Raw genomic sequence first — 22717 nt, 5'->3', positions numbered from 1 at the left:
CCCACTTATCTTCATGCACTGGATAAGTCATTTGAATACAAATTCCCTCGTGTCCCTATAAACACCAGCCAAGTCTGGCCTAACCCCATGCTATTTTCCCTTTGAGCAGGAAGGTTGGGTCTAGGAAATCTAAGGCTTTGAAATGAGGCATTTTTGGGCAAATCACTATGGCGGTTAATTTATGGTCCTCACGCATATAGTGGATTACAAGTCATGGGATTAAAGGCACTTCCATAAGTACTTCGAAAATTATTCCATTAACTATCTAAAGTGTTTGGTTGTAGTTGGCTCAAATATTTATTTTTGGTAAGACTGCTGGTTGGGTGATAGACCTCTTATGTTTCCCTGCCTCTATCATCTTTCCTCTTTGAAGTGTCGACCCAATTCTTTTGTCATTTTCTCCATGAATCCACCTCACTTAATCTTGATTTTTGTCGACCTTTGTCTGATAGGAAATCCACGAACTTAGTTGTGCTAATTTTTTCATTGAGTAATGTCCACTTTTGTTTGGGTGCAGGGACTTTTGGGTTCGGTCTCCTAATCCTTCTAAAGGGTTCTCCTGTCGTTCTTTCGTTAGTCTTGTGTAGCCTCGATCCTGACTCCTCTTTATTCTCCTCGTTATGAGACGATATTATTTCTCAGAAATTCAAATTCTTTGTTGGGCAAGTTTTACATGGGGTGTTAACACTATGGATTGAATTCAGAGGTATCCTGTGATCTTGTTGGGGCCACAATGGTGATCCTCGCTAGGAAGACGTCCGAGGATTTGAACCACACATCCGTTAGAGTTGTCAATTCACTTGCTTGATTTGGGATCACTTCTTTGAGAATTTTGGAGTCAGTTGGGCACGTAACAAGGACTGTTGCCTCTGCCTCGAGGAGGTTTGTTTCATTCTCAATTCAGGGAAAAGCAAAGTCCTTTGAATTGCGGGCTGTTTTACAATGTTATAGTATATCTAGATCAAGAGCAATAATAGAATATTTAGGGGGGGAGGTCTTGAGAGAGAGATAAAATTCAACCATAGGAGTTACCTGGAAAAGAATTAGCACCCTTAAACCCTTTTTCTTCATTTCCATTAGCATTGCATCAAGAAGTTGTAGCTTGCCACTTGCTTTTATTCCAATATTCAAATACTCCACTTCTGGATGCCCCTTGGTGATTATGTGTGCCATTGAAGGATCCGCAATATATGGATGGTTACAACACTGCCACGATACCATACACGACATTAGAGCCATTTCTCCCTTTCTCATCAGAAAGATCAATGGGAATTAACAGATTCGAACCTAAAACACAAACAAGTATGGAGTTTTTCACAGTCCATTTAGTAAATCATGAAAATCTGAGAAAACTTTTAAATGAAAACAACTTAAATTCTTATATCATATTAAGATAAAATAGAAGAATGGAAAAAATTAATGGGGCATTTAGACAGAAAGAATCAACCTATCTTTTAAGACAAACAAGTATTTTTGGAGGGAAAATTTGCAACGATAGAACTTTCTGCAGCATCATAGCTTTGTTGATCTAAAGACATCAGAAGTTACTCTATAAAATTCAATATTTATTGTTAGGATGTATCTTTGTATTTACTTTAAAGGTTTTAATTTTTTGAACAAGATACCAACCTTTTTATTGATATATGATAAGGAACAAAAATTTTCAAAGGATACAATCACCAAAAGGAGTGAAAAGAGGAAAATAACATCCCAATCAGAACAAATATGATTCAATGATTAGATAGCAAACAAACTAGAGAGGGAACACCATCTAGAAGCTTTAGACTTAACCAAATCAAACAGCTCAACCCAATATCTCAACTTGATATAAAAAATTCTTTGATTGCACTCAAACCATAACATTAAAATGATTACTTTCGCCTGCATAACCCATAGAAGATGCAGTCTTGCGAGCAAAACAGGCTCAAAATATTGAGGCCACCTAAGAAGCACGGACATGACACGACACGAACACGGTGACATGCCAATTTCATAAAATGTAGGACATGGACATGTTGGGGACACAAAAAAAGATAATGTATATATTTATTGTTGCAGTAATTCCAAATAAATTAACCATACAAATATGATTTATAATAAATATAGATAAAAGAAAAAAAATACTTCAAGCATAAAAATATTACAAAACTATTTATTGTTTATAAAAAACAACTTAAGAACTTATGTAATTTAGAAAAAGTTGAGATATAAAGGCAGATTGGTTTGGATCCCATTAAAATGTGTAATTCGTACATTTTTATTTATGGGAGGAATTAGAATATCGCTGTCAGCTTTATGAACCTAGAAACTATCTCTTAAGAGGTAGACTACCATTTGGCAGCTTCATACAACTAGCAATAACTGCACTTTTCTTTTTTATACTTCCTTCTTTTCTGTCTTTTCTTTTCCTCCTTCAAAACTCTTCTTCTTCTCCTCTTCAATATTTTAAAAGGCTTTTAGGCTTACATCCAAAGGTATGTATGCTCTGTTCTCTCTCCTATCTTGAACACCATAAACATTGACAAAGTCATCTTTATATTCTTGATACAAGACTTTGAATTTCTAAAAATATTTGGCCCGAATATTGCTTTGAATTTCAGCGATCTCTCTATCCCGTTAAGCTTGTAACTCCATCTTTCTTCTAGAGTGCGCTTCTAAACAAATAGCCCGCTCTTTGCGAATTTTGACAAGCTCAAAATTAAGAGAGGATAACTAAGAATCCAATTGAGCAAAAGATCAGCTAGAAATGTACTTGAACGATGGAACAATGTTGATGTAACCAAGAATGTCTGTGTTAGTTAGTTGGTTAGTTAGAACATATTTAGTTATAAAGTTTCTTAAGACTTTAACCATTCTGTTAGGCTATTTTCTCTTCCCTTGTAATTCTGCAGTCTTTCTCCTATAAAAGGAGGCTGCTCTAGTTCATTGAGAGGCATTGATTCATTTAACCAAAAAAACTCTCATTGGTTTACACCAAATTGGTGTCAAAGCACCTTTTGCTCTTGGGATCTGATGGCAACAAAGAAGAACTCAGTCAACATTGGTGATTCTTCTCTTGTTCAAAAAGAGACGGAGCAATCCCTTGTCCTCTCCCCACAATCCACAACCACTTGATTAATGATGGTTGAAGGCACGGTTGAAAACGTCCAAAGGAATGTGGTGGAGATTCAGCAACTTCTACGTAAGGTAATGACACAATTAGATGACATGAACTTGCATCAAAATTTCGGTAGAATGAATCAAGAAGCACAGCATAGGGGACAAGCAAACAAAAATGATCAAGATTATATACAACCAGCTCCAATATTGTTGCAAGAACCCATCCAAGCTCCAAGAATGCTGCAAGAAACCATTCCAGTGCCAAGAAGGCCGCAAGATTTTTGTGGTTTTCAAGCTAATCACGATAGAAACCTCGTTGCCCATCGCTGAAGAGAAATTTTGGTGGACTCGTCTCAAATTGAGGCAATTCAACAAGAAGACGAGTCTTTTCTTAAGTTTGTGGGGAAGAAGAGGTTGATAAAGAATTGATGGGAAAAAATGATGATTCTACTTTTTATTTGGCTACATTGTTCTTTGAAGTTGAAATGCAAGATGTTAATGGGCACAAGAATCGACAAGAATCTTTATTGAGACGTTTGGATCAAGAAATCCACAAGAATGGTCGATCTCAATTCAATTCACAAGAATTTCGCAAGAATTGTCAAAATGAGCCAACCGTAAGGGAGAATTTTTTACTAGCCTCTAATTTCCAAGGAAAACTCTCCAAGGATAAGTTCAAATGACATAGAAAATGAATTTCTTTTGAGTTTTGCTGATTATTTTCATGAAGGAGATGAAATTCTATTTTGTTTGGAGAAACTTTTCACTAATGTTGTAGAATTTGATATAGATCCTAAAGAAATTCGTGTGGCTAGAGTTGAGAAAGGTTTGGTTGAAGCTAATATTATTGAAGTTGGACAAACCGGAGAAAGTTAAATTTACCAACCTCAAGAATTCGAATCTGATTTGCAGCATGAAGGTCATCCTGTGATTGAATTAGAATTAATTTCTTTGGAGAACCAAGATTTTGTTAGAGAAAAATTGGATTCTTTACAAATTAGTAATATTACCGGTGGAAGTGAAGAGGTCGAGGAATTCAGAATTTTTCATCCATCAGAATAATTTCAGATGGAGCCGACATCCATTTTAGATTTGGATATTTTGTTTACTAGACAAAAAGAATTAATTGCCCATAAAATTATTTGCAGATATTTCGGCATTATTTTCATGGAAGAAATTTTGGGTCGACAACTAAATTCCTTCTGTGATTTTGCACTCAGTCGAATGCTTGACACACTACTTTATTGGTGTCTTGACGAATTGAAGACAATATTTTCAATTGGAGTATTTTTGAATCACAAGAAGAAACAAATTTCTATTTTGAAGATTGTTCATGGCCTTCAAAGTCCACTGCTTTTAAACTCGAGGACGAGTTTTGTTTTAAGAGGGAAGGAAACTGATGTAACCAAGAACGTCTGTGTTAGATAGTTGGTTAGTTAGAACATCTTTAGTTATAAAGTTTGTTAGGCTTTAACCATTCTGTTAAGCTATTTTCTTTTCCCTTGTAATACTGCAGCCTTTCTCCTACAAAAGGAGGCTGCTCTAGTTCATTGAGAGGCATCGATCCATTTAACAAAAATACTCTCTCATTGGTTTACACCAAATGTCTTCCTTAGAAACTTTGGAATCCATGATGCCAAGGAAAAAGCCTCCCAATTAAACAATGAGATGCTTCAACTTTAAAGACAAACCAACAAATGGAACCCCTTTTTTTGTTTTGTTTCTTTTGTTTCCTTTTCTCTCCCTTTGGGTGATTGTATCCTTTTGAACAATTTTGTTCCTTTCCATTAATAATTGAGAAGTTCGCATCTTGTTAAAAACAAATGAAAGTTGTTTTCCCATCAAACAAAAACAGAAAATAAAAGCCAACCTGCAACACAAACAAATAAAATAACTACTTATAATGACATATAGTTGATTTTTTAAAATTAATTTTGGTTATCGTCTCTTCTCACAAATGCGATCGAGGAATAGATCAGTCAGAATTGAAAACAAGACCTTTGGTTGCGGTCTTGACCCGAAGAAAAGAGGGTGGTTTCTCAGTATAACGGAAAAACATTGTAAGAGATTCTTCTCTATCTCAATCGAAGAAGTGGTAGCTGTTTGGATCGTGGATAACCTTCAGGACTTGCTCTTTTCTCTGCAGACTCATAAGTTCTTTCGGAAGGTACACTACAATGGTGGCTTCATCTAGCACCAAAAGATCTCAAATAGAAGAGGTTGTTTTGTGGAAATAACGAAAGTGCAAGTAAATGGAGGAAAGAGAAATTTGGTTGTTCCTTCGGACGAAGATTTCAAAGGCTGGATAGCTTTTAGGGAAATGCTTATAAGTTTTATGAACCCGGTGGAGGAGGATAAGTAGATACAGAGCCTCAAGAATGTGAAATCTTATGCAGAGGTTCTCAGAGACAAAGAAGAAACGACTGTAACGGGTAAAAGCGTGGGAAAGGTTGAGACAACAGAAAAAGGAGAAGACGGAGAAGTCAGAGCTTTAAACTGGGAAGAAACTATAGTAGTGACACGATGAGATTTCCATGACGACTGGGGTCAGATTCTATAAATTTTACAGAATCAATTAGAAGAAAGATTCATCATCAATGCTTTTCAACCAGACAAAGCTCTTTTAATGTGCAAATCAAGCGAGCTAGCGAGACTTCTAGCTTTGAATAAAGGTTGGGTTACCTTTGGACCCCTTACTCTGAAAATGGAGAGATGGAACGCTAAAAAACATGGCAGCATTAATGTAGTTCCTTCTTACGGCGGATAAGTCAAAATCAGGAACATTCCTCTGCATTTATGGAGCCTAGCGACTTTCAAAGCAGTGGGAGATTGTTTAAGTGGCTTCATTGAATATGTAAGTAAAAATGTCATGCTTACTGATTGTGTTGAAGCGGTCATTAAGATAAAAGGTAACAACTGTGGCTTTATTCCTGCTGATGTTAAACTCATTGACAAAGATCAAAATTTTTGTAGCTCAGGTTAGCACCTTCCAAGATGCGGATTTGCTGATTAGCAATGTTGCCAGAGTCCATGGTTCATTCTTGCCGGAGTCGGCGGCGGCTTTCTACAGTGAAGGGGCGGCGTAAGGGTTTGTCCGGTGGATCTCTGGAGGGTCAAAGACGGTGGTACTGGTCCAGCAGTTATTATCTGATACCCAGAAGTTACCCATAGTCAACCATTGGGGCCATGGAGACAGGTATTTGTCTCTCACCTTTTTGTGATAGTCTGGTAGGGATTCCCGAAAAAACAAAGGTACAGCCAACTTCTTGGCAGTCACAAGGACAGACCTCGAGACCCACAACAGATAAGACAAATCAAAAGTTGAAGTCTCCTTCCCTCTATGTTTAGGGGCGGGAAAATAGAGGAAAGGGAGTTTCTTTTAACAAAAAAATGAGGTCAGAATCCTTACAAAAAAAGGTATCATATGCACAACCGAAAATGGAAGTCCTGACTTTTCTTGCTCCAGCCCGACGAGTTCCTTTTATGAGGAGGAAGGTGCAGACAATAGAAATGAAGGGGAAGGGCCTTTGGAGGCAACCTTTTCACAAGATTTAAATAATTTATTTCTAGAAGAGGAAGTGTCAGAGCAACCCAGGGAAGAAACCACGTCGAATGGTATGGAAATCATTATTAGGAAAGGTGGGGGAAGACTCTCTCTTGGCTCCCTCGTTAGATGTGCAACAAATAGAAGAGCCACAGAGCTTGGAAGTAAGGGAATGCTAAAAAAGGAGAAGGAAAAAAACAAGTTAATGACGATGTTGAGGAAATTGAAGATTGTCACTTTCCTTTCTCTAAGAAGATGGTTTGGTATTTGAAAAAACATAATATGTGCATAAGACCCATTCCTTCACAGGCTAATTCGGCCTACAAAGGGAACTCTCAGAGTAAGAAAGTGTCTAGAGAAGTTACAAATCTCCTTAGAACTTTGGGGAAGGAAGCTGAGTTAGAAGAATATGGTAGTACCCAGGATAATGAAATTTGTTTATGAAGATTCTTTCTTGGAATGTTCGGGGGTTGGGTGCTCTCCCCAAGAGGGCCTTGGTTAAAGAAGTTTTGAAGAAGATTGATCCAGACATAGTCATCCTTCGGTTTCTTATGGCTTTTCGATTCCCCACACATTCTCCTTCTTCTTCTTTTTCTTCCTCAACGTGAGATTCTCTCTCTCTCCCTCTCTGTGAATCTCTTTTCCATCCCCCGAAAGTCGACGATTCGATTCATTCGTTTCAGTTTCCCACTTGTTTTCTCTCTTCGAAGCCAACGCAGATTTAAGGTCTCTCTCTCGCCGATCATGTTGTTTTGGATTTATTTTTGAAGGGTTGTTGTTGGTTTTCCTTTGATTAGGTTGCTTATTGATCGTAAAATATGTGCCTGAAAATGAGAGTCCTCCCTATCCACTCCAGGTTAATTGAGGATTTAGACCTCTTCGATCCCCCTTTGACTAATGACTATTTCACATGGTCCAACATGAGAGTCCTCCCTATCCACTCGAGGTTAGATCGCTTCTTAATTTCTAAAGAATGGCTACTGCTTTTTGTCAATCAACAAGCTACGAGACTTTTTAGAACAACCTCAGATCACTTTCTTCAGCTCGCTTTTGAGACTGTTAGATGGGGTCCTACCCCCTTCCGTTTTGAGAATGCTTGGCTAGACTCTCCTCACTTGCTTCCTTTGGTTGAAAAGTGGTGGAACTCAAACCCTTTGTGTGCATGGCCAGGATTTCCGTTTATGGTCAAACTCAAAGGCCTAAAAGGAGTCCTTTCTAAGTGGAACAAGGAGGTTTTTGGTAACATAGGGTTGAAAAAATCCGAGCTTTCCAAAACCATTGATGTTCTGGACAGAGAAGAGGAGCAGAATCCCCTTTCGACGGTGAATTTAACCAAAAGAGAGTCCCTCAGAGAACAGTTGTTGGAAAGCATCATTACAGAGTAGAGGATATGGCTGCAAAAAGGGAAGATTAGATGGTTGCAAGAGGGGGACAAAAATACCAATTTCTTTCATAGATGGACCTCCCATAGGAAGAGTCGTGCTTTCACCTCGGAAATAGAAGATACCCAGGGCAATATTCTGACCAAGGAGGAAGATATAGAAGGTGAATTCGTGAATTATTTTGAATCCTGTATACAACCACAGTGGAGTCTTGTTTTACTTTTGAGAACGTGGATTTGGGTCCCTCTCAGTGATGTCCACAGCACACAGCTAGAAGCGCCTTTCACAGTTGAGGAAATAGGAAGGGCAGTGGCTGATTTAGGCTCTCTCAAATCCCCGGGTCCAGATGGGATGAGTAACGAGTTCTTAAAAAAGGCTTGGAACATCCTTAAACACGACTTGGTTGCGGTGTTCCACGATTTTTTTGAGAAAGGCATTGTTAATAAGCGCACAAATGAGACTTATATTTGTCTTATTTCTAAGAAGCCAAACCCTTCCTCGGTCAAGGATTTCAGACCTATAAGTCTAGTCTCCTTATACAAAATTAAGTCCTAGCTGCTCAATTGAAGAAGGTCCTCCCCTACACGATTCATGACGCTCAAGCAGCTTTTGTGTATGGGAGGCAAACTCTCAATGCCATTTTGACAGCCTCAGAAACAGTGGGCGATTGGAAAAAGACTAAGAAGAAAGGTTTTCTCCTAAAGCCGGATTTTAAAAAGGCTTATGATAAGGTAGACTGGAATTTTCTTGATGAAGCTTTACAGGCTAAAGGCTTTGGGGACCGATGGCGCAAATGGATTAGGGGATGCATGTCCACTACTAATTTTTCAGTGCTGATTAATGGGAGACCAAGGGGTAAAATTATGGCTAGAAGAGGGCTTCGACAAGGGGATACCCTCTCCCCTTTCCTCTTCACTATAGTTGGGGATGCATTAAGTAGATTGATTCACTTTTGTAGTGAGAGGAATATTCTCAAAAGCTTCTCCTTCGACGCTAGTTCAGTAGAGGTAACTCGTCTTCAGTATGCAGACGACGTCGTCTTGATTTTTTGTCTTGATTCCTATCAAATGATGGAAAATTGGTGGGGCATCATAACGGTTTTTATTATGGCTTCGGGTCTCTCTTTGAATGTCTCTAAAACGGCAGTGATTGGAGTAAATTGCTCTAATACGGCGGTAGAGTTATGGGCCTCTGCTTTCGGGTGCAAGTCAGGTTCAATCCCTTTTTCTTACTTGGGTTCTCCTTTTGGAGGTAATCAAAAGTCTGTCTCCTTTTGGGACGGTAGTTGACAAAATGCATAAGCGGTTACAAAAATGGAAGAACTTGTTAATTTCTAAGGGCGGGAGACTTATGCTAGCTCAATCTGTCCTCAATAGCATCCCCATTTATTTTATGTCAATCCTTAAAGCTCCGATGGCAGAGGTTAATTCAATGGAAAAACTTATGAGAGATTTTATTTGGAATGGGGGTTCTTCAAGACCGATCGGAAACTTGGTGGAATGGTCTTAGGCAGCTCTTCCGCATGAAAAGGGAGGTCTCGATATCTGGTCTTTGGCTTAGAGAATTAGGGCTTTGTTGATGAAATGGCTATGGCGTTTTACGATAGAGAGAGGAAGTTTTTGAAGGAAAGTCATACCAGATATTTACGGAGAAGAGCCCTTTGGTTGGCTGCCTAAGCCTGCTAAAGGTTCTTCTGTGGGGATACCTTGGATAGATATTCAAGGTTTGAGAAGGGATTTCACCAAGCGGTCTCTCTTCAAAGTCTCTTCTGGAAATTCAGTTCGTTTTTGGGAGGATGCTTGGATTGACAGTGTTCCCCTTGCAGCTTCTTTTCTGGACATCTACACTTATTGCCTTAAAGAAGAGTGCTACAATAGCAGAGTGTTGGTCGGCAAATTCTTCAACTTGGGATTTGGGTTTAGAAGGAATCTTTTCGAGTGGGAGATAATCAGATGGGGGATTTTTTCTGAAAAGACAGAGGGGGTCGCCATTGGGCAAGGCAGAGACAGATTGTGGTGGAAAACAGATAATTCTGGGATGTTTTCGGTTAGATCCACGTTTATGGCCCTGAGTTCTCCTTCCCCTATCTTAAGTTCGACCATGGCAAATCAGATTTGGCATTTCAAAGTTCCAAAGAAAGTTAAGTTTTTCCTTTGGAACCTGTATTACAAAGGCCTCAACACAGCAGCATGTTGCAAAGGAAATGTCCCTCGTGGGTTCTCTCTCCTTTGGTCTGTAGTATGTGTTTAAGGGATGAAGAAGTGGTGGACCATCTTTTCCTTCACTGTTCCTATGCTACAAAAGCTTGGTCTTTTATTGCTTCTCAACTGGATCTTTCTTTCTGTCTTTCTAAGAGAATAGAAGACTTTATCTCCAAGGGTTGTGGGGGATCTAACTTCAAAGGAAAAGCTGGTGTTTTATGGAAGTGTGCGGCCTGAGCTCTTCTTTGGCTTTTATGGAAAGAGAGGAACAGCCGGATTTTTTAGAATATTTCGAAATTGGTGGATTCTTTTTGTGTGAATATTAAGCATATTGCTTCGTGGAGGATTTCTTCCCACAAGAAGATCTTTTGTAATATAGCCTCCAACTCATCCTACATGATTGGAAAGCCTTGATTGTTTAGTTCTTTGGGGAGGGTTCTCTCTACCCTCTGCCTTTAGGCTGTCACTCTTTGGGATTCTTTCCTCTATCTATACACCTTTTTGATGTTTCTTAGAAAAAAAATAGCCATCCTTCAGGAGTTGAAACTTCCCTTTATAGACAGAAGGCTTATTAAATCGATTTGGAGCTCCAGGCGGATTGGGTGGTCTTCTTTGGATGCAGAGGGGACGGCAGGTGGAATTTTGATTATGGGAAAGAAGACAAAATCACAGTGGCAGATTCCCTGATAGGTGAGTTCTCTATAACTATTGATTTTTGTTATAATAACATCTATAAGGGTTGGATCTCAGGTGTGTATGGCCCAGCCACCCCTCATGGTAGAGAAAATTCTTGGAATGAATTAGCTGCTCTTTCAGAATTTTGTTCTGGTTGGTGTTTAGGGGGTGACTTTAATGTAACTCGATGGACTTCGGAGAAGCTATGAGGAGGCAGGATAACTAAGAGTATGAGGCTCTTCAATAACTTAATTGTTGAGCTCGATTTGGTAGATATCCCAACGAAGAACGGTCAGTTTACTTGGTCGTGTAGTAGGGATTCACCGTCTGCCACAAGAATTGACAGATTTCTCATCTCCCAAGGCTGGAATATGGCCTTTAAAGATGTTAAGTTAAATAGGCTCTCTAGATGACTTCCAATCATTTTCCCCTTTTTCTCAATTTTGGCTCTCACAAATGGGGACCAACCCCTTTCGGTTTGAGAACATGTGGATGGACCATCTGGATTTTCTGGAAAAAATTAAACAGTGGTGGACGGAGGCTTCTCCTAGGGGCTGGCCGAGTTATGCTTTCATAGAACGCTTAAAAATTCTGAACGGGCATTTGATCAAGTAAAATAGAGAAGTTTATGGCAGAGTGGATTGCGAGAAAAAACCATGCCAGATGCAAATAGATGAGATAGACAAGGCTGAGGAGAGGGGGCACCCAAATGCTGAGTTGAACAACAAAAGGAGAGCTCTGAGAATTCAGCTATCGAAGATGGTTTTTAAGGAGTTTAAGCTGTGGTCTCAGAAATGTAAGCAACAGTGGCCTATGCAAGGAGATGAAAATACTCATTTCTTTCATCATGGGCTTCGACAAGAAAAAACAGAAACTACGTTTCATCGTTAGAGGATGGTCACAGGATGAGGATATAGAGCAGGAAGTGTAGTTTTTCGAAAGGTTGTATGCTACTACAGAGGGCTCGAGATTCGCTTTGGAGGGTATTCAACGGGCTCCTCTCACTGGTCAATGGAGTAGATGGCTGGAGGAACCTTTTAAAGAGGAGGAGATCCGGAAAGCAATTCAGAGCCTAGGAAACTTGAAATCTCCTTGTCCTGACGGTATGTCGAATGAATTTTTTTAAAAAACTTGGAACATCTTGAAGACAAACATAGTAGAGGTGTTCCAAGATTTTTTTGAAAATGGAATTATCCACGACAAGACCAATGAGACCCACATATGCCTCATCCCAAAGAAACTAAAGGCCAATAGAGTTTGTGAGTATAGACCTATTAGTTTGGTCACCTCCTTGTACAAAATAATCTCTAAGATTTTTTGCTCATAGACTCAAAAAAGTCCTCCCTATTGATGACTCTCAGGCGACTTTTTTGGAGGGAAGGTAGATTCTTGATGCTATTATGGTTGCTTCGGAGGTTGTTGGGGATTGGAAAGATAAGAATAAGAGAGATTTCTTGCTAAAGCTTGACATAGAAAAGGCTTATGACAAGGTTGATTGGGATTATCTCGACGCGATCTTGATGAACAAAGGCTTTGGCAATAGGTGGAGAATGTGGATTAGAGGCTGTCTTATTTTGACCAACTTCTCTATCATTGTCAATGGGAAACCTAGAGGGAAAATTAAAGCGAGAAGGGGGATTAGGCAAGGAGACCCCTTTCTCCTTTCCTTTTCACTATTATTGGAGACCCACTTGGCCGGTCCATTCATTTTTGTTGCGAAATAAGAATCCTAAATAGCTCTAGGATAGGCCAAAACGTGGCGCTCACACATCTTCAATATGCAGATGATACTACCATTTTCTATCCAGATAGTGATGACAACTTAGAAAGGTGGTATACTTTCCTAGCCCTCTTCATGATGGGATCTGGCCTTTCTCTCAATCTTGAGAAGACAGCTTTGGTGGCAATAATTGTGGAAAAGGAGGCTATTCTTCAGAAAGCTACTGTTTTTGCTGTAAAGTAGAGGTGCTTCCTACTAATTATCTGGGGGTTCCTCTAGGATGAAATGTCAAAAAAGCTTCTTTTTAGGATAAAATTGTCGAGAATTTCAGGGCTAAACTCGAAAAATGGAAAAATCTTATGCTTTTCTATTTTCAAGGCTCCTAAAAAAGTGATCTCAGAAATGGAGAAAATTGTTAGAAATTTCTTTTGGAGTGCCTATGGTCAATACCCTCATAGAGGCATCTAGTGAGTTTGGAACATACTTCCCTGCCTAAGGCTTATGGTGGGTTGGGGATTCGAGCTTACAAGCAGAGAAATAATGTCTTGCTTCACTGGAGATTCACTCAAGAAGAAAACCCATTGTGGAAATTCATTATTTCAAGCATATACAACAGAGATGGCAATAGATGGCTGCCACCACCATCTAGAGGGGCGACTATGGGGAGGCCTTGGATGGAAATTGCGAAGATGAGGACTACTTTTATGAACTTTATTTCGTTCAAGGTGAAGAACGGGCAAAGGATTAAATTCTGGAAGGACTGTTGGCTGGGAGATATTTCTTTCCAAAGCAGATTTCCGGATTTATATAGAATAACAACCAAGAAAGATTGTACTGTGGTTGATTGTTCGAACAATGAGCACTATGATTGGAACTTGGGTCTAAGAAGAGGTATTTTCGATAGAGAGGTGGAGAGCTCGTTGAGATTGATGGAGATGCTAAACTCGTTTAGATGGGAGGCGGGTGAAGACAAGGTGGAATGGGCTTTGGGCGGAGAGAAACGTTTTACCACCAAATCTATGTTCTTAAAGCTTACGGAAGTGACTCCCTTTCTAAAGTCCCCTCTTATTACTTTGATATGGAAAATTTCCTGTCCAAAAAAGATCAAAGTCTTTCTTTGGAGCATAGCTTACGGAAGCCTAAATACCCATGCCTAAATACCCATGAGAAATTGCAGAAGAAGCTTCAAAATTGGATGATTTCTCCTTCTGTGTGGAGTGCTCCCTTTGCCTTAGAAATGAGGAAATCATTAATCATTTGTTTCTCCATTGCAGTTTCAAATCAAATTGTTGGTTTTTCATAATGACGGAATGTGGCATTTTGGGCTGTCTTCCTAAGAAGGTCAATGATTGGCTTATTGAATTGTACATGGTGGCACTCTAAAAGGGAAAGAGAGGGTCCTTTGTAGTTGTGCTGGGAGAGCTTGTTTTTGGAGTATATGGAACGAAAGAAACCAAAAAGTCTTCAACAACACCTCTCAACCTTTTGATAATTTTTGTGAAAATGTACAAATTACTACGGCATCTTGGTGCCTTACTTATAGGAGATTCTTTTGTAATTACAGTCTAGCTTCTCTTTCTCGGGATTGGCAAGATGTAATGTGGTAGTTTTTTTGGGGAGGGCCTCCTTGGCACTTGCCCGTAGGTTGTTCCCTTTTGTGAGGTTCAATATATTTCTCATGTTTCTTATCCAAAAAAAAAAAGGTTAAAATATTAACTTTTTAAAGTAGAAGAATTAAAATGGATGTTCCTAAACAGTCAATTGAAAAATGACGCAAGAGTTCGAAGAATCAACCTTCCTAGTTGATATGAGCATGTCATGGATGCTGTCGAGCAGATCATTTTTGAATGATGAGCAAAGTAACGCAGTGTTAGAAAGTAGGGTGGCACAATACAGCTCAAGTTGCACATTTGATATCTGTGCAGGAACCCAGTACTCAACAAATTTAGAAGTGCAAGTATATGCAGTATAATATGATAATCTCTCCTTAAGTTTGCTGATGTTATCACAATCACTAGTCTTCAAAGTATCTTCACTTTGGATTTGGTCATTTGATTCAAGTAGAGAAAGAAGGTTATGATAATCATCTTTGGTATCCTGCCAAGTCAAAAAGTATTAGCATAATTGATAAATCAAATGGTGAGGAGTTAATATGATTAAGCACTCAGTAGAACAAACCTTGAGCTGACCAGCAAGAACAAGAAGCCACATATCTGCATGTAGCATCTTCATTTTCTCAAAATGTGAAGAAACGGTTGGGCGTTGACATTCATCAATAATTATCACTTCCCAGTTTATACATTTCAATACATCTAGATCCTGTAGAGAAGTTTGATATCAAGAAATGTCCTTGTTGACTGAAAGTTTGGAAGCTTGTATGAATAGCATATTTATCCAAAATAAAAGTAAAAAAGAAATTACTATAGAAGAGAAATTGGCTAAAGCAAATAAATAAGTTATTTTGTACGCCTTCGCTTCATTAGAAATTTGACCCAGACCTTCTTTCTTCTCTCATTTTCTAGCCACAAACAAGAAGGGATCTCTTACTGGACGATAGGAAAGTGGAGTTATCATAGTCAAAAGAAATCTAGCTAAAACCAAGCCATATTAACAGGCAAGAAACAAAGTCATTTTATAAGAATCCAATAATTTCTTGCGTCCAAGAGGCAGCACCAATTGACAAGGGCTTGAGATCTCATGTCATACTGACTTGGAGGTCTCAAATTCGAACCTTCCAATGAGCTTAATACCAAAAATCCATTATATTTCCCGAGTCCGAGCCTTGGGACAGGTGCAAATTCCCCCGAGTATAGGGGAGCAAAGCTCCGACTCTCAATTATCAAAAACAAAAAAAAGGAAAAAAGAAAAGAGGGAGAGAATCTAATAATCAATGAGATGGGAAAAATATATATTTTTTTAACTAGAAACGAATGTTTCATTGATTAATGAAAAATTACAACAGAGGAAAATTACTACCTCCATCATTACTTCGGGGGAGCAAATAAGAGCTTGAAACGTCGGGAAATTTCCTTGGTAAAACTCTAGATCTCTAATGTTTTTCCGTATATTTTTGTTTCCCTTGTATACTACGGCACTGAAAGATGGTGCAAAACGCAATAACTCATCATCCCAGAAACCAAGTGCTGTGGAAGTTGAAATGATGAGAAAGGGTCGAAGGACATCCGGCTGCAAACTTAAAATGAATGCAATAACCTTCCCCACGCGATCCTGCAGTTAAAAGCTTCTTTCCAAATATTACTCATTTCAACAAACTCAACCAGCTTTGTCTCTTATCAAAAAAAGAAACAACATCAACAATGCAGCAAGGAGTTAATACCATGATTCTTAAAGAAGCATTGCAAATACAAAGAAGAAATGAACAAAGCACTAGTGATCAAACCAACAAATGTAAACAAACAAGAAAAGTATTACAACATGATATTATCAAAATTATCCAAAAACGATCATAAAAATAATAATACATACTCAATATCAAAATCTAATCAGCGTTTTATTGGCTGGTATGGTTGTACCTTTAATTTCTTCATTTCTTCTACTCTTATCACCTCTCTGTATCTTTGAACAATTATGGTTCTTTTCATATATCAATTAAAAGTTTATTTCTTGTATAAAAAAAATCAAAATCTAATCAGGTGATGAAGGCACGATGTGCCTTGTTTCAGAAAAGTCTCTCTTGCTTAAAAAAGTAGCTAAAAGACAGTGACAAGGCCTTGTGTAGAAGGCTCTTTTTCTGAAGAGAGTGAAATTGTTCATTTGGTCTTCTTTGCACAGAGGAATCAACACATCAGAGAGGTACAGAGAAGATTCCCTCATTGAGTGTTTGTCTCCTTCTATCTGTTATCTTTTTAAAAGAGGGAAGATTTGATCATTTGCTTCTTCACTACCTCTTTACTTTTAAGGCTTGTTCTTTTGCCTTTAAGGAGTTTGGTATTTCATCTTGTCTCCCTTAGAAGGCTGATGAGTGGATGTTGGAATCTTTGGCGGGCTTAAGGTTCAAAGGTTGCCAAGGTCCTTATTTTGCAATGCGGTGAATGTTGTGTTATTATCAACATGGAAAGAAAAAAACCAAAGAGTTTTTTTAGGACAACCAAAGTTCAGAGTATTCTTTTGTGGATACTATTCAATACTTGGCTGCTTGGTGGAGTACTAGATAAAAAGATTTTGTAATTATGGCCTTTCCATGATTATTAACAACTAGATGGCCTTTTTGTAGTTAGTTTGTGACAGGGGTTTTCGGTTTCTAATATTAAAAAAATACCTACTTCACTCTTTGAATGCCGATCTTGTTGCTTAAAGAGCTCGAGTCCAGCAAAAGCTATTTGGTCCAAGCTGTTCAAAGAATTCAGTCTTAGGTGGTGCTTCCGTGGGAGTAGTAAAGAGGCTCTACTTCAACTTATTGTTGGCTCCCCAAGCAAAAGGGAAGCCCTCATTATTTGGCATTATGCAGTGTTTGCTACCCTCTGGACCTTTGAGACGATTAGTGAGAGTTTTTAGGACGGTGTGCATTCTTTCGCTTCCTTGTTGTGCCTTAGCTGGAGTGAGTTTTGTAATTAAAACCTTGTAAATTTCAAGGTTAATTGGTATTCTTTTGTGGTAGTTGGGGCTTGTTCGGGGATGATGAAATTATCTTGTTTCTTATAGCTCTATATTAATAAAATAATAACTAGAAGTACTACAACTAGGTCTCTTTATAGCTCTATACTAATAAAATAATGTAGAGCTATAACGAGACCTAAAACCCATTCAACTCAAAATAAAATACTCCCTATTACAGCTTTTTTAAACTGCAGCGCAGAACTTAAAATTACAATAGAATTGGTTATTATGCATCAGACTAATAATGAAAGTTATTCAAGGATTAACACCTTCCATAGATATATAAAAAAATTAAACTGCAGTATAATGTACTTTAGTGCCCACAATGCAGTATTGCTGGGTAATCTCACCTGGTTATCAATCACAATAGCATTTTTCCCTTCATGCCAAAACTTACGAAGCTTGTTGACATTATTCATATAATTATCATTAAAGCCATTCGTATCTCTATCTGAAAACTGTGATTGGTTAACAACAGCAGTTGCTTTCCTCTCCAGTATCTGAAATGGTAGACATCATTAAACCACATATATCAAGGAACAGCACACCATAAAGACTGTTTGACAAAAATACAAGAGCAGAAAGCCAATAAGTCGAAAAACTTCACCAGAAACCAGAAATCACCAGGATCCTCGAAATAGGACAAGGAAAAAAAAAAGTAAAAAACATGTAGGCGATAAGCAAAAGTGAGTTATTATTTTTTTATTTGGAAAAAAAACAATACTCATACTGAAAAAGGAAATAGAGAAGCAAAGAACTAAAGGCCAAAAATTGAAATTTCAAATTAAAAAAAACATCCGATCATGAGAAATGAAAAATAGAGGAACATACTAAAACTCTAGTAAAGGAGACCTGAAAGAAGCTAGGAAGTTAGTGATTTTCCAAATGCTGTCTAGAGCTAAAATCAAACAAAATGGCCATATCTTTTGACATGATACGAAACCTTTCATTGATCCAATGAAAAGAAACATAAAATGTTCAAGATACAATCTCCCAAAAGCGAGAAAAGAATAGGAAAAATTAACTCTCTTGACATCAAGATAATTCAAATGATTTTCTTTTTTTTATAACAAGGAGTCAGAGTTTTGCTCCCCTATACCAGGGGCACCCATGCCCACCCCAATGGTCGGATCCAAAAGAATCCAAATGATTTTAGGAGATGAAAGGTCTGTCAACAAAAGATCCTCTATTTATTCTAATGAAGGGATGTCTCCACAAGTCAGAAAAAAGTTACTTGAAAAAAAGATATTACCGAGGACATCATGCAAACACCTAGCATTAATGTTCCTTCTCCGCCAGATAAGAATCACGTTTCCAATGGTGCTTTTATTGTCCAATCATATTCCAATGCAATGGTTCAGAAAATAAAGGTCAAAGGGATGTCTGAAAGGTCCTTCCTTATCCTTTCCATGAAGAAATTCAGCGGACTCATCAATCCGCTCCCTTGATCCCTTTTTCTATACCAGATGTAAATGCAAGCTATTTCAAATAAATGACCTGGAGAGAATAAATACGGATGGAAAACTCTATTCGAATTTTAACAATGCGTTTAATGCGGAAAAAGAAGAGTGGGTTGGTAATCAGCTTATATTCTCAAATATAAACGGAAAGTAAGAAAAGTTATAAGATCAAAAACTCTTTCCCATGGTTCCATACTTCCATTAATTCCACCGATGAGTGGGTCAGTGAGGGTCCTAATAGGGTTACATGGGGAGTACTGTTAGCATGTTGGTAAAGGGGCAGTATAGTAATTAGAGGGTAAGATGGATATAAACAGGGGGGTAGTAGGAGAGGAGTGTATCGTGGAGAATAGTTAAGGTAAGGAACTTGATAGAGTTCTTGAGAGAGAGATAGCCCTATCAAAAGACTATTGATATTTTAGTTTCTGTTTGAGATTGCAATATAGTTATCTAGTTACATTCTTGCATTTGGGATCCTAACAAATTGGTATCATAGCAAGTTCATCCTGGCCATGAGAATCTTTCATTCGAGACAATGACGAGGTTACGGAGATTGCTACTAGAAATGACGGAACATTCGAAGGAAACGATTCGAATAAGGAAAGAAATGCAAAATGGGTTAACTGGTAATAAGGAAAAAGAGACATCAAGGAAGGAAGAAGCAACATCGAAGGGCATTTAGAAGCAGGGACAAAGGGTTGCTGGAAGGCGGCGATCATACCCAAGAACGTGGATTGGAGTTCGATGGAGAATCAACTGAGGAGAAGGAATGTCTTCGTGCAGGGATTCCTCGAGAACGGAGGAGAAAAACTTCGTAGTCAAAGAAGAGAGAAAATGCAACGACAACGGAACTGCAGAAGGAAGGACAAAGAAGAAATCTAATGTCTAAGAAGGAAGAGAACGAGTCCGAAGATGGCTGAATCGGAGTTGCATGGGAGTTTTCAGATGAATAAGCGACGGAAAAAGAAGATAGAACCAGGAAGGAAGGCACGGATACGATTACGACGAAATTCAAAGATTGGGCGCGATAGAACAGGGACGGAGGTTGGATGCCCGAACGGAAGCTGGCCATTGTTGATTCTGTGGCAAGAAACGAAAAACTTAAGGGGAAGGGGTTTTAGTACCTGCAAAGCTCAGGTAAAATGGAAAATCACAGCGAAAATGAAAGAAACAAGAGAAATATAACTGAGGGAAGACTTGGCTGGCGAATTTAGGAGTGGTCGGAGTTGCAAAAGTCGTGGAGCCGCTGTCTTCGTTTCAGGTGGTCGGAGAAGAAAAGAGGTGTTGTAATTGTTTTGTGCCTTAATATTTATGCAGGAAGAAAGGGCAAGGGACAGGGGCTTTGGAAATCACAGATGTTAGATGGGCCACATTTAATAAATTGGATGACGCCCATTTCATTTCAAAGGCGACCCGAATTGGCATAACCCACCCTACCCATGAGGAGACAGAAACCCTAGCTGCCATGACCCTCCCCCTGGGTAGCAGATTGTGCCACCAGTCACCGCCGTCGTCTGCAACCTTCCATCCACCATCGTTTGCCCACCGCTGCTCTCACCACCAGCATCTCCACCATTGTTCACTTCCAACCATCAGCACCGCTGCAAACATGCACCTCTATCGTCCCTACCATCGCCAACACCTTTGATTTTTTTCCCATCGCCGTCCATAGCCGCCACCATCTACCGTACGCTGTTGTACACCTTCGCCCGCCGTCGCCGTCACACACCACTACCACCGCACCATCGTTTGCTGCACGCCAGCGTCCATCGTCATCTGTCACACACCACCAGTCGCATCCGTCTGTTACACGCACCATCAGGGCAGCTAGGGTTTTCTTAGCAAATATAAATTGTTTTTGTGTAGAGGACAAGGTGTCTTCGAAGAGTCGGGTAATGTTAGAGTCCTAATAGGAGTATATGGGGACTATTGTTAATATGTTAGTAAAGGGGAGTAAGGTAATTAGTTAAGGGTAAGATGGATATAAATAGGGGTAGTAGGAGAGGAGGGTATCTTGGAGAATAGTTAAGGTGAGGAACTTGAGAGAGTTCTCTAGAAAGGCCACTGATATTGTAGTTTCTATTTGAGATTGCAATATAGTTATCTAGTTACGTTCTTGTATTTGGGATCCTAAATGATTTGACCCTTATAGTTATTCCCAATTGACAAAAGGATTGTACAAACGTTTGATACTTGAGCTTCACCTCCTTTCTTGATCCAACTAACCGTGTAAGGTATAGGATGAGGGATGACTTGAAGATTGAGGGCCGTTACCAGTTTGCTAGACACAATGTTTTCGGTGTTTCCACTATCGATAATCATGTTACATATTTTTCCATTAATGGTGCACCTTGTCTTGAGTAAAGAATGTCTCTGTGGAGAAGATTCTGTTTTTGGTGTAAGGAGAAGCCTTTCAAGAACATAAGAAACTTGCTTGCCCTCATCCGATTCTAAATAAGTGATCTCATTTTCAGAATCTTGATTGTCTTGATCAATTACTGCTCTTCTTTGAGGGCACTCATTTGACAAATGCCGAATCTGTCCACATATGAAACACTTACCTAAATTTGGTCGATTTTAGGTATTAGTGGGTCTTTTTGTTGCTGGAATTCCCCCATGTTTAGTATCTGTAGGAGGTTCAGTGTCTATTTGTTTTCTTTTGTTCAAAATGGATTGGACAGAAGCTGGATTAGTCTTGTCAAAAGAGGTACTGCTTTTACAGCTACTGCCACTTTGGCCATCCCAAGTAGTTTGTCGGCTACATTGTTGTTCAAATTGGTTGGAGTTGTAGTTTTTCCTTAATATCTAAATGCAATCCCCCAATGTATCTTGCAACTTTGTAATGTTCGTTCTCTACCAGATTTGTTCTTGCACCAAAACGATTAAATTTTTCCGTATAATCCATGATAGATCGAGTACCTTATTTGCAATTTTGATATTGGTTGTAAAGGGTCTGTTCATAATTGATGGGTAAGAATCTTTCTCGCATGAGTTTTTACATCTTTTCCCATGCGCGGATTGGTCTCTTTCCAAATCTCCTTCGGTTTGTCTCTAATTGATCCCACCAAATGGATGCTCCCCCTTTTAATTTGAGAGCTACAAGTTTTACCTTCTTGTTCTCGAGAGTACTCATGTAGTCAAAGAAGTTTTCTACATTCTCCACCCAATCAAGAAACCTTTCTACTTCCATTTTGCCATTGAAGCTAGGCAAGCCAATCTTCATTTTGTAATCACTAGCATCTCGGTATTGTCGATGATCATAACGAACTTGTCTTCTGTCTTCTTCCCATTCCGGTAGTTCATCTGCATCACTTGAAGAATCCATAAAAATCTCATGCCGCCATTGGGATAAAGCATTCTGGTTGAATTCTTGGTGGGCAGGATGCTGTTCTTGATGAACTCTTGGACCTAGACTGGTTTCTTGGACTCTTCCGAGCCATTTGCCTATCTTGAATGTAGCTGCCTTTTTGATCATCCACCCTTGCTTCTTGCTCCAATCTTGCTGGATTTTGTTGAGCCATTCTTGTTGGGTTTTGTTGCAGATTCAAGGTTTCCAACCGTCCATGTATAATTTCCAGGATTTGTTTAATCTCACCCACATCCTTTTGGATGACTTTAATGTCTCCTTTGACCAACTGCAAGCGTATGGTCGTTGATCATGGTGGGAGAACGGAAAGCTGATCCAATTCTTAGTTGGCAAAGGAAGAATCGCACATGATTGCTGGTTTCTTTCCTGCCAAGGAGTTCCCAGAATTTTGGGTGCTCTGATACCAATTTGATGCAGCACCTCACAAGGTTTTTTAAGAAATGATTTAATGCCCTCTCATTAAAAGGCTGAAACCTATTTATAGAGGTTTCAAGGTTAAGAATTACATGAGTAACTATTGTTACTGTGCAGTAAAAGTAAAGCTACTAAAATAAAAGCTATAACAGTAGCTAATAAATGTAAAAGTAAAAGTAAGGCTACTAAAATAAAAGCTATAACAGTAGCTAATAAATGAGAAAAGCTATGAAGAGCT

The 22717-nt window shown here is 38.9% G+C and overlaps 1 protein-coding gene across 5 annotated transcripts in view; it reads right to left on the bottom strand.

Moving 5' to 3' along the window:
* The window catches only part of MOM (ATP-dependent helicase family protein), an 84005-nt gene that overhangs the window by 26713 nt on the left and 34575 nt on the right, over nucleotides 1-22717 (bottom strand). For 4 of the 5 annotated variants that reach the window (XM_088121669.1, XM_022297231.2, XM_088121672.1 and 1 more), the window contains exons 9-13: nucleotides 17589-17738; nucleotides 15598-15849; nucleotides 14800-14940; nucleotides 14416-14718; nucleotides 1033-1206 (exon numbers count right to left, since the gene is read on the bottom strand). In XM_088121669.1, the coding sequence (XP_087977795.1) occupies nucleotides 1033-1206; nucleotides 14416-14718; nucleotides 14800-14940; nucleotides 15598-15849; nucleotides 17589-17738 (1020 nt within the window). The remainder of the gene's footprint in view (nucleotides 1-1032; nucleotides 1207-14415; nucleotides 14719-14799; nucleotides 14941-15597; nucleotides 15850-17588; nucleotides 17739-22717) is intronic. The other variant, XM_088121670.1, reaches the window with a different exon arrangement.

The sequence above is a fragment of the Momordica charantia genome (genome assembly GCF_013281855.1).
Source record: "Momordica charantia cultivar OHB3-1 chromosome 3 unlocalized genomic scaffold, Mcharantia_2.0 BLBB01000003.1, whole genome shotgun sequence".
Lineage (NCBI taxonomy): Eukaryota > Viridiplantae > Streptophyta > Magnoliopsida > Cucurbitales > Cucurbitaceae > Momordica > Momordica charantia.
This window is presented reverse-complemented; position numbering and strand designations above follow the sequence as displayed.